The 13,211-nt window shown below is 35.8% G+C and overlaps 1 protein-coding gene across 1 annotated transcript; it reads left to right on the top strand.

Annotated features, from left to right (window-relative positions):
• Positions 1-146: 146 nt before the first annotated feature.
• On the top strand, positions 147-6,543 carry LOC138328805 (akirin-2-like). The gene is made up of 4 exons (XM_069275546.1): positions 147-545; positions 4,147-4,488; positions 5,043-5,114; positions 5,429-6,543. The coding sequence occupies exons 1-4, from the start codon at positions 365-367 to the stop codon at positions 5,437-5,439; spliced, it is 606 nt and encodes a 201-aa protein (XP_069131647.1). The 5' UTR covers positions 147-364; the 3' UTR covers positions 5,440-6,543.
• The last annotated feature ends 6,668 nt before the right edge of the window (positions 6,544-13,211 follow it).

Consider the following 13,211-nt stretch of genomic DNA (forward strand, 5'->3'; position numbering starts at 1 on the left):
CACGTACAAATTTTATCATTATATATGATAAAAAAATATTAAATATGAACTTTATTTTGTTTTTATAGCAAATGACATAACGAAATGATTACTTTAAAAACACATTTGATTACGTTTCGTTTGTTGTTCATTGTTCCCAGAATGAGGCTTGTTGTTTTGGTATCGGCCATTTTAAAAGTAATACATACGGATGGTGTAAGAGCGAATGATACAAATCGGCGAACATCGCTTTTGTTTATGGTGGAGACTGTATCAGTTTTAGTTATTCTACAAGAATATTTTATCAGGAATCCATTTGGATACTAATTTTTATCATATTTCTAATTCTTTACCATTTTTAAGTCGCCAAAGCCATCGAAGCAGAATGGCTTGTGGTGCAACCCTGAAACGTAGTCTTGAATTCGATCCGTTACACAGTCCTGGTCAAACCACGCCTAAAAGAAGAAGATGCATGCCGATGACGCTTTCTCCTTCAACTCCTCCAACGAAATACCATCAGATAAACCCTTCTCCATTTGGGGAAGTGAGTCCAAAATTGACCTCGGGTAGGTATTTTTGAAGAATTCCGAATTCGAACCTCAAATGAACTGACAGTGCGGTACAATAGGAAATAAAAGCGTTGACAATGATATGTAGACCTTCTTTAACAGTCTTTTTGTAACCTGGTTCAAATGAGCAAGTACATTTTTGTTATGAATCGACAATTATCGATATGACTGCATGCAGTAGACAGACTAGGCTACAAAAGTTTATTTAGGAAGTACAAAGGCTAGCTGCTATGAATGGCATGCATGCCAGGGCAAAGCCCCGATCTTTGGGCCTACTATGCGACACTAATATATTTTTTGTGATCCTTACCAACGAGAGCCGTAAATGACACGTATATATATATATATATATATATATGAAGAGACCCTTAAGACATAGCTTTGGAAAGTAGGTAAATATAAATGGATCTCTGAAATGCAAGAGACGGGGCTACTCCCCACTTTATACTAACGTGATGTACATTAAGTCAGGAACCTCACTTCGCGGTGCCGTGTCGAATGAAAAGTCTCATTTGACTTTTGTCTTACCATTCTTTAGCTAAATACAAATTGTTTAATAACGAATATGGCTTAAACTTCATTTGTCAACCATCGTAAATTAGAAAATCATCTTAAAATGTCCCCCATGTTTTCCTGTCGTTTTAGATAACCATTCATTGTAATAAAATATTCAATAAACATCTGAAAACCATATCTAAGCATACAGAAAAACTTATTTAAGGTTCATGTCCCTTTTACTTTCCAAGGTAGTATAGTTTCCAATCTGTTCAGTGCACCCCCCATACTAAATTTTACCTTTAGAGCTTTTTCTCACTGCTTTGGGAATATAATGGGGCCCATGGCTTTGAATTTGGGAAAATGTGTGTGACAAAATCAAGATTTGGGGAAAATCATAAATATGAAATAAAGCATAACAAATAATTTCTTTTATTGGGGGAGGGGGAACAGAACTTGTATAAATATTTGGCTCTGACCCCTCGGGGGCAGGAGGGGCGGGGCCCAATAGGGGAAATAGAGGTAAATCCTTTAAAATCGCTACTTGTCCTAGAGTTCTGCATGGATTGTAACCAAAATTAGCCACAAACATCCTTGGGGAAGGGGAACAAAACTTGTATAAATTTTGGCTCTGACCCCACGGGGGGCAGGAGGGGTGGGGCCCAATAGGGGTAATAGAGGTAAATCCTTTAAATCGCTACTAGTCATAGAGTTCTACATGAGAATTGTAACCAAATTTGGCCACAAACATCCTTGGGGGAAAGGGGAACAGAACTTGTATAAATTTTGGCTCTGATCCCCAAAGGGCAGGAGGGGCGGGCCCAATAGGGGTAATAGAGGTAAATCCTTTAAATAGCTACTAGTCATAGAGTTCTGAATGGAATGTAACCATATTTGGCCACAAACATCCTTTTGGGAAGGGGAACAGAACTTTTATAAATTTTGGTTCTGACCCCCCCCGGGGGCAGGAGGGGCGGGGCCCAATAGGGGAAAAATAGAGGTAAATCCTTTTAAATTCGCTACTAGTCATAGAGTTCTGAATGGAATGTAACCAAATTTGGCCACAAACATCCTTGGGAGGGGGAACAGAACTTGTATAAATTTTGGCTCTGGTCCCCGGGGGCAGGAGGGGCGGGGCCCCAATAGGGGTAATAGAGGTAAATCCTTTAAATCGCTACTAGTCATAGAGTTCTGAATGGAATGTAACCAAATTTGTACCACAAACATCCTTTGGGGAAGGGGAATAAAACTTGTATAAATTTTGGCTCTGACCCCACGGGGGCAGGAGGGGTGGGGCCCAATAGGGGAAATAGAGGTAAATCCTTTAAATCGCTACTAGTCATAGAGTTCTACATGAATTGTAACCAAAATTTTAAAATTGGGGGCCACAAGCATCCTTGGGCGAGGGGGAACAGAACTTGTATAAATTTTAACTCTGGTCCCCGGGGGGCAGGAGGGGCGGGTGCCCAATAGGGGAAAATAGAGGTAAATCCTTAAAAAATCGCTACTTGTCCTAGAGTTCTTCATGGATTGTAACCAAATTTGGCTACAAACATCCTTGGGGGAAGGGGAACAGATCTAGAACTGGTATAAATTTTGGCTCTGATCCCCCGGGCGCAGGAGGGGCGGGGCCCCCAATAGGGGAAATAGAAGTGAATCCTTTAAATCGCTACTAGTCATAAGAGTTCTGCATGGATTGTAACCAAATTTGCCACAAAACATCCCTTGGGGAAGGGGAACAGAACTTGTATAAAATTTTGGCTCTGACACCCGGGGGGCAGGAGAGGTGGGGCCCCTGATAGAGGAAATAGAGGTAAATTTTTTTAAATCGCTACTAGTCATAGAGTATCTGCATGGAATGTAACCAAATTTGGCCACAAACATCCTTTTGGAAGGGGAACAGAACTGAAGTTTTTATAAATTTTGGCTCTGGTCACCTGGGGGCAGGAACAGGGTGGGGCCCAATAGGGGAAATAGAGATAAAATCCTATAAATCACTACTTGTCCTAGAGTTTTACTTGGATTATGACCAAATTTGGCCATAAAACATCCTTGGGGGAAGGGAACAGAACTTGTATAAATTTTGGCTCTGACCCCCTGAGGGGCAGGAGGGGTTGAGCCCAATAGGGGAATTTTAGAGGTTAATATTAAAATTCATTTCTTTTTATTTCCAGTGTACATGTTGTTTATGTTAGTGTATTTTTCTGAAGCCAATTCACGAATATATAGTCTTGACCAACTAAGCTCATGCACAGTCTATGACGTTATTTTTTTTCACTGGTAGTCATTTGGACTAGTACACCCCAAAACTTTACAAGCCCGACTATTAAATCACTTGTCCAAATAAGATTGACAATCGTTTTGCTTCAATTAACACTTCTGTCATGATCATGCAGTCTATGATTTTTGACTCAAATTACAAACGCAAATTCTCACAAAATGATGAATCTGGACTGAAATAATTGCATACATTAGAATTCACTCAAAATGTGTTGAAAAATGCAATTGACCACCATATTTGTAAAATATAATATTAACCGATTGCTACTAGTCCAATTGGACCAGTGCTTAAAGTCGCAGACAGCATGCAGGACATCCATTAACCTGAGACCTCGGGTCATTGACACAGCAAAATTTAGTTTGACACAAGATTATGCATGCCGTGCGTCAATTTGACGCTTCACGTTTTTACTACCACTGCCTATCAAACTTGTGTATGTGTGTAGTATGTGATGTCTAGCCCTCAATAAAGTGTATATTAGCAAGGGTCAGTGACACTATTTGGTAGAACACCCCACGCCAATTAAAAGATGCTGTGCATGTAATATTTTTGGATAGTTTTCAAGAAACTTTGATTTTGGGATATTTAAGACTTGAGTTGGGAAAAAAATACCGGTAGACTTTGTATCATTTTGAAGTTTTTGACAATTCTTAAAACCAGATATAAAGACATGTAAATACAGATTATATCAGGTTTGGCAACATACGTACAGCTGACCATTAGTTATTGATGTGCAGGTTAGTTATATTGAATGATAATTTGTAGAGATTCTCGGAACATTCACATGTTAATTAATGGAGTATTGTGATATTTCATTTCCAGAGCAAATTGCCACAAGTCTTGGATTAGAAATCAAGCGCATGCAGAGAAGAAAGCAATTGCACTACCAATCATCTGGAAGCCAGAGTCCACCCAACATGTCTCCTCAACATGAGGCCTCCTCGAGCTCTTCTTCACATTGCTTGACAGCCATGGAGAGTAGCAGTATATGTGCCTCACCTTCCTCCTCTTCCACTTCACTATTTAATGCATTGTCACCCAGTAAAAAAGATGCGCCACTGTTCACCTTCCGACAAGTCAGCCTCATTTGTGAACGCTTAATAAAGGAAAGGGAAGATCAGGTCCGCCAAGAGTACAACACCACACTGACATGCAAACTAGCAGGCATGTATATTTATATTAGATACCACAATAATTGAAGCTTAGTTGATATAGCTCCCATCACTATATGTCTATAACTTAAACTATCAGCTAAAACATCGATATGAAACTATCCTTGTAGTAAATGGAGCACATTCATTTCATATTTAAGCAGTAATCTTTAATTGATTCTTCTTATGAATATCTTTCATTTTCTCTCACATTTTTCACTAGAATGCTGCACTAAAATGTGATTTCTCTAATTTTATTTCTGTGTGATGTTGTGAATATAGCCATTATGGTGATTGCATGAATTCATCATTGGGCTAATTAACCTGTTAATGATGTGTTAGTAGCCCACTCAATAGTTTCAGAAATTGGCTCGATTTTCCTTCTAAATTTGATCTTAAACATCATTTATGGTTGCACCAGTTCTTTTACTACATGAACTCTTCCTGGCGTCTGAACTGTGCAGCTCACACTACTGAATGATTCAATGTACTGTAGTATTTGGTTGAAAGATAATTCATGTATGATGTCTTATATCAGTTAATTAACTGTTTTGATTTTGTTTTCAGAACAATATGAGGCTTTCCTGAAGTTCAATCATGATCAGATACACAAGAAGTTTGGAAATGCACCTGTTAGCTGTATGTATAAAAGTCCTTTTATTTACTGTTTACAAAATAAAATACACTTATTTACAACATAGTATATATAATTAGAATTACAGTCCAAGTTATTGACAGTATCAACTGTTCTGATAAATTGATTAACAGAGGATGAATGAGATAACTCAGAATAAGTACCTACATATATAATAGTAATGTGAAGAATCTATTGTTAATTTTGAAAATTAATTGATAAAACTATCACCAAAACCTAATAAGTTTTACCAATTCCTACATGAATTTTTCCATAGTTTTGTTTAAACAATCTTATCTTTGTCTCTCTTTTTTCATAGATGTGTCTTGATGTGGAATGGATGGTAGCTGAGATGTCCGTGTCCCTTTTCTGCTTGCGAGAAGAATTTGAAAGAATGTTGTAAAAAAAATATGTTTGAATCTTGTTACTCTTTACATATGTAAAATTGCATGTATAAGGAAATAATGCACTTGTTAGCCTTGCATGCTTGAGAAAGAATGAACAATTAGATATAATGGAGTCAACAAGTGCATTTACTGAATTCACTAAACGGCATTATTTATTTATGGAATTCTGGTGGGAAATTCATTGTGTTGTGAAAAAAAACTGCTCATGATGAAAAAGGGGAACATATGTAGAACAATGGATAAATTTCTGCCACTGCCTGCTAGTGTTTACATTTGAAGTTACAACAGCGACATGTTGTGACATTGCTGGCCAGTGTTTCTGGATAGACAAATATTGCACTGATACCACATCAATGTGTGTTCGTGATTCAGACCTCTTGGTTTTGCTCGGGTCTACATTCTACCAAGTCAGGTAGAGCTATCTCAAATGTGTGTACTTTATTGTGTTTTGTACCGTGTTGGATTATACAGATGGATTAATACTGACATATTGAAACTTGCATGGTTTACAGCAACAACTGGCGGGTAAATTGAATACCCGCCTGCTTTTGTTTAGACTCTGTGTAAATATATAACACTATAATATAATACTGTATGGTTATCAGTACATACATAACCATTATATATACTGCATATATATATATATAAACAGTCTGCAGTTAATGTCTTCTAATTCACATAAGGAATATATGGAATAAGTTATTCAAAAGGGAGAAGTGTATTTGGTGAGGAAGGATTGATCAGTGAATTGCCTTTGTATATGGGTGTCTGGGCACAAATATTGTTGCTTAGGATGCCTCTCAATCATTCAGTTTAATTTGTATCTTGTTTGCATTAATATTTCTACACGTTTTAAGTTTTATTTCATTTTAATTAATATTTAAGAGTTTTTAGTTTAGCAAACACAGGTAGTGTTTCATTTTATTTCAAATGGAAAGCAATTTCATACCTTTATCAGGCAGTAGACTTATAATTGTGTAAATAAATCTTATTTGTTGGACATAACAAAAATAAAATCTGATTCACACATGTTCTTGTAGAGTCTTCAATTAAAATGATTATACAAATGCCGAATGATATGTGTAGACATTTTTAGGTCATCTGACCGAAGGTCAGGATGACCTATTGTCATCGTGTTTTGTCCGTCAACGTTCGCCGTGCGTCGTGCGTAAGACTATTTATACAAAAGCCTACTCCTCCTTCATCCTTGGATGGATTTCATCCATATTTGGTTTGAAACATCATTGGGGAAGGACAATCATATTTAATATAAATGAGCCTGGTCCGACTCCAAGGGGCTGAGGAGTGGGGCCCCAAAAGGGCAAATTTTCTTAATTTAAGCTTTAAAATCCTACTCCTCCTTCATCCTTGGGATGATTTCATCCATATTTGGTGTGAAACATCAATGGGGAAGGGCAATTTTATTTTATATAAATTAGTCTGGTCCGACCCCTAGGGGCTGAGGGGTGGGCCCCAAAAGGGCAAATTTTCTTAATTTTAGCTGGCCCACTTCCTGTTTTCAGGTTTCGGTCTCCGATCTCAAAGAAAATTGGTTTATAGGGGTTATAATTAATGCCGAACAACATTCAAACATTTTCGTTAATATTCTGGTATTCCAAGATGGCCGCTGGCGTACTTCCTGTGTTAGGGTTCAGTCTCCGATCTCAATGAAAATTGGTCTATAGGGGTTTTAATTGATGCCGAATAACATGCAAACATTTTCGTAAATATTTTGGTATTCCAAGATGGCCGCTGGCCCACTTCCTGTGTTCGATTCAGTCTCTGATATCTCAATGAAGATTGGTCTATATGTGTTTTAATTGATTCAAAAGGGGGAACTTTAGGTGAGGACAATCATATTTTATAAAGGACCGAGCTAAGACCCATGGGGATAGTACGGCGGAGGTCCAAAATGGGAGCTTTGCTAAAAATTTGGCTTTAAAATCTGACTCCTTATATTAATCCTTGAATGGGTTACAACCATACCGTATATGGATGAAGGGCTACCAAGTTTGTTCAACAAATGATATTTACCTATTTCAGAAACTTACACATTCAACTAAGGAGTTCCTTGTATTATTTATATTAATTGTTAACCACTACTTTATACTCTGACTTTGTTGTTTTGTGCCATGAGTCAGATGACCGTTAAGGCCCATGGGCCTCTTGTTATCATTTGCTTGTTTTAGGAACGACAAATCAAAATGAAGACGGGGAATAAGGATATATAGATATCTGGTAGTACAGTTTTTAGATCTGGTCAGATGACCTAGCCATCATGCTTTGTCCGTTGTGCACCATATGCATCAGTAAACTTTAAACATCAGTTCCACCAGTGGTATGTATTGAACCGAAACTTGCCTGCAGTGATATACTGATGGTTTATGATTCTGACATGGTTATTTTTCAGGTTGATCTGAAATTCAAGGTTACAATGTACACCTTTTTGAAAATGCAAATGTAATTTAGTAAATCCTTGCGTGAAATGGTCCCGACGGACCGGTACGAGATGTTGTAATTTTCAGGTCAATTCAAAGTTATGGATGGCCACCATCGCATAACACATTTTGGAACTGCTCAAGTTCTACAAATGCACACAAGTTATAGCTGAAACTGAACTGAAATGGTTCTGATCGAACATATTTTTTGGGTGTTGACTAAAAAAACCAAGATGGCCGCCATTGCTATCTTGAAAACATTTTTTAAACTTCTCAAATTCTAGTTATTCTACAAGCATGATTTGGCTAAAACTTGTTAGAAAACATCCTAACATACATTCGCATGGTCACAGCTTTTATGTAAAGAGTTACTTTTCTTGTCAATCTGAAATCCAAATTATGATAGCCATCTGAAATTTCTCATGTTCTACAAGTGTGATTTTTCAGATAGAATCTCAAGATTTCCACCACTGCCACCATCTTTTAAACGCATTTTAAACTCTTAATTTTACTAAGTAACATTGGAAATTATCTGAAAAGTCTATTTATAGCACAACTTCAGCCCTTTATGCATCATACCTACATTGTATAAAGGATATATTCGATATTTGAAATTCAACAATTTATTCACTAAATAACAGGTTTGAAAAATTAATGGATTTGGTGGCAAACGAGACAAACCAGTTGTCTTTTGACTTTGTTCACATTATAATGTTGTACATTGGGATCCAGTTTTTGCTGCTATTGGCATCCAACACCTTACCCTCGCCAACAAGCCTACACATCAATGGAAGGGTATAAGTCGAAGAGGCAAGTCGCTAACAATACCAAGAATGAGGTCCATCCCACTGGGATCTGAGATTTAGTTACAGATTTTATAATTATCGACCCACCAGAGTGCCCTAAGATTTAGAGGTCTAGATAAAAAAAACCCGATAAAAATCATACTCTACATGCATATATATACGAGAAGGGTGGCAAGACTTTTAGACTCCAAATTTCTAACCCGCCTACATTTAGCGGCAATAAAACACATTTTTAGCACATCTTCAAAAAACTGTTACTACCGTTGGAAAGAGCTATTAGTTTCCTTTTAAAATCATCCTACACATCCATACAAAGTGCCGTCATTAAGACGATTTAAGTCCCATTAGTAACAAACATTACTCTAGCCATTTGAAAATCATCTAATTAAAATTCATACTGTCTGTGTAGCCGATATAATATCTCATAGTATGATTTTTACCGTTATTTTTCATCTAGACCTCTAAAATTTACACTAATTATATATTTACAGTTTGCCCTAAAAAAATAACCCCTCCCTCCATGTTTTCAGACTGTGCATATTCTGTAATATCTTGAATTAAGCCGTATATTTTCTTCAATGTTTCTTCCTTTCACAAAGCCTTTTGGTCTAGGTGTATGATAGAAGGTAGTAATGTTTTAATTCTCTTAGCTTTAATTTTTGTTATTATCTTATAGTCATTGTTAAGTAGGGTAATTGGTCGCCAATTCCTTATTTCTTCACGTTCACCTTGCTTATACAATAGTGTTATTATTCCTCTATTCTGGCTATAGGTTAATTTATTAGTTTGAAAAATATGTGTTATTACTTCTAAAAGTTCATGTTTTATGAGATACCAGTATTTTTTTTTATAAAACTCTGAAATAATACCATCTGTACCAGGTGCTTTATTACATTTTAAATTATCAATTGCTTTCTTTATTTCAATTTCGGTAGGTAGTAAGTCACAACTGTTTTTTCAATATCAGTTATTTCCTTATCGACATTTTGTAAAAGTTCATTTGCTTTTTCATTATTAATTCCTTCTGTTGTAAATCGATTAGAGTAAAAAAGGACTTGTTCTTTAAGAATATCTTCAATATTACTTTTATAAATTCTATCTTTGCATTTGATAGAATTCCATTTTTTAACCCTTCTACTGTTTTCAAGACCAAAAAAAATATGAGGTAGACATTTCTCCTTCTTCAAACCATTTTACTCTTGAACGGATTCTAGCAGCTGTGGCTTTTTCTTTATAGAAGGATTCCCAAATTTGTTGTATATGTTTTGATCTTTCGTTGTTAAGGTCAGGGTTGGTTTGTAATTCTTTTTCTAGTTTTTTTATTTGATCTTCCTTAACATTTAACATTTTACTAACAGTAATACAAATATCTTTGATTTTTAATTTTGTTATATCCCACCATTCCTCAAGTGACTCAAATTCTCGCTTTTTATTTTTCCATATGTTCAAGAAATCTGTCAAGGCATTTTTAAAAAGAGTACTATCAATTACCTTTGCACTCATTTTCCAAGAGCCTGGACCTTTTTTACTGTCATTTAGATTTATATTTAAACATGGAAACCATAATGATATGTTTTAGTAAAGAGACAGTATTCTATCGATGTTGTTTAAACATTTGCATCAAGATCTATTGAAGTATAAAATCTATCTATTCGTGATCTTTTATTGCCCCTTCTAAAGGTAAATGACTTTTTATTTGGATACCTCCTTCTCCATACAACTTCAATTCCCAATCCAGTTAACAAATCTTCTAATTCGTCTTTTCCAGAACCATGTTGATCTCTTGTGCTATCTCTATCAAGTACGCAATTAGTTACACAATTGAAATCCCCCCAATTATAAATTTATTTCAATTGTACTTCTTTTTAGATAATTCCTGTTTCAAATGATAGAAAAAAAGTTTTCTTTTGGTAAGAATCGTTCGGTGCATATATATTTACTAATGTCAGTAAATGCCCATCCTTCCATTTTTGTCTCTCAATATTTCAGTTATATCCAAACCTTTCCTAAATAAGATGACTACACCTCTTGAAGTAGATGATCCATTGGACCAATAGCTTCCGCTATCCCATTCACCTTTCCATCTAAATAAAGAATTATTGTCTCCACAATGAGTTTCTTGACAGAGGATTATATCAGCTTTAACCTTTCTGAACCAATAAAAAAGATTTGACCTTTTTTCTTCGACATTTAACCCATTAGCATTAATTGTCATCAGTTTCAACTTATCCATACAAAATGTTAAATTTTAAATTGTCCACTTACTCGCGCTTTGATATTTAAAAACGTGATAATAATTTATTGTTCAAAATAACAGATATATCACTATTTTGTATTCCAGGTTCCCTTGTCCGTGCTACGTGCATTGAAATGGGCTTTGGCCAAAACTGTTGATGAAGAACTGTGGAAAGTAGCATGGCTTCATCATTAAATTATAGAATAGTAAGCGCAAATTAACCTTTAAGTCTGTCCGTATATGTAGCTATAGTGCGCCACAGTCCGGATATTTTTTGAAACTATCGGCAGAATTTTGTATTTTCATTTTTTCAACTACAAGAAACTGGGTTTATATGACCTTAAGGCAACTGAAGCTACGGAAGCTTTTCATTAAGGTTCCAAAGTTATCGAGGCTCAATTATCAATTTGAATATGGATTTCAAGATACTCAGGGATTCTGTCAAGTAATTAAAAAAAAGAAGCAGTCTCTGCAGAACACAATCAAATAATTGTCTGTAAACACTATTACATCTTAAGATTGCAAAATTAATTGGACTTGCAAGATCTACATTTGTTCATTTGTCTGATTTCCTCACACATCCTTCTTTTAAGGGGACTTACGAAATATTCACATTTCATAGGACATATATTGCAAGATATCAAGTAATAGTCTTGAATTAATACACTCAGTGATAGGTACAACATCGCTGTCGCCTACACCATCCAATGAGACATGCATATTGGCACCAACCTTCTTGGCTTTGTGGTAATGCCATAACCATCAGATGCCGTTAAACCAGTCGAAAGGGAGCTTCAAATCAAGGAGGGTCTTTTAAATGTCAATTGGATCACAGTCCTGACATGATCTGCTCAGACTTATGTGCTTGGTGAGAGTAAGCATTTGCCTTATGGTACATTGTAGACTCTATATTGATGAATTATTCCCGCACAATTTCGCTACCTGTAATTTCATGTCCGCGAGAGAGACCAACCCTATTTTTCAGGGCGCACATAAAGGCTAATTTGACCAAAGCCCATAAGTGGATTTCTTTTGTTTTCTATTGTACCTTCGCATTTATTCTCTCTTGCCAATATTGAACCTTGTGTTTGTGAATTGGTTTTCAATGATGACGTATAAACAGGTTTTTTCCCTGGATATCATAGTTCAGTGGAAAATATTCATCAGAGAGGAAAAGATGAATATGCTGATTTTTAAGGCCATAATCTGACATGTTGATTTTGTAGTAATGGTGCGACTATCTTTGATTTTATTGTTTTCAAAATTGATATTTACATTATGTATCTGTAAACATTGACTAGGTTAATCCCATTATTTGTCATTTTGATATCTCATTTGTAAAGATTGTACTTATTTTAGTGAAGTTATGCCATTTTACTGATTTTGGTCGATTTGGCGTTGGCGACCATTTTTATGACGTTATAACCGGAGGTGCATTACAGTTGTTCATTTCAGCTGGGTATATATTAGTTCAATGGAAAATATTTACCAGAGAGAAAAACAGTAGAAATGATATTTTTCTTTGATTTTTAGCTATAATCTCACTTTTTGACTAATTTTCTAGTTTTAGCAGCCATCTTGGATTCAATTGCTTTCAAAATTGATATAAATGTGTTTGTAAATGACAAGATTAATCCAGCCACATCGATACTTCATTTAAATATTGAACTTATTTTTAGTAAAGTTACGTAATTAAATTCCCTCAACGGAGTGGCGAACTTACTGTGTTTGCTCCGTTTCTTCTTCTTTTTCCGACACTTTTCTCGAAAACTATAAAACAGATTGCCATGAAATTTTGCGAAGACATATCTGACGGCCTGCAGAAATGATGTGGCATCCGGTGCCATTTTTGTCCAGCATCCAAGATGGCCTCCACGGCCCTAAATAGGTCAAAATTGAACTGATTATAAATATTTAAGTACTGGTCTACTTGGACCGAAATTTGTCTTAAGATGTGATAAGTAGATAAAACCTAATTTTGTGACTGTTTTAATTATTTTAGACCAATAAGAGTTATCTCTCATTCTGAGAGTTATACTGGTAGGCTAAGAGCGTCCTAGTAAACTGTATGCTTTTAATCACGTGACAACAGGTGGCGACATTTTCAACATGTCTGTCGAAAACTGTAAACAATTTAGAAAATGAGTGGTGACATTTGCTTAGTTACGATCATATATGGCTTGCTGTCCCCAATGCTAGATCCTGTACTGAGCGA

Source organism: Argopecten irradians, chromosome 1 (genome assembly GCF_041381155.1).
Source record: "Argopecten irradians isolate NY chromosome 1, Ai_NY, whole genome shotgun sequence".
Lineage (NCBI taxonomy): Eukaryota > Metazoa > Mollusca > Bivalvia > Pectinida > Pectinidae > Argopecten > Argopecten irradians.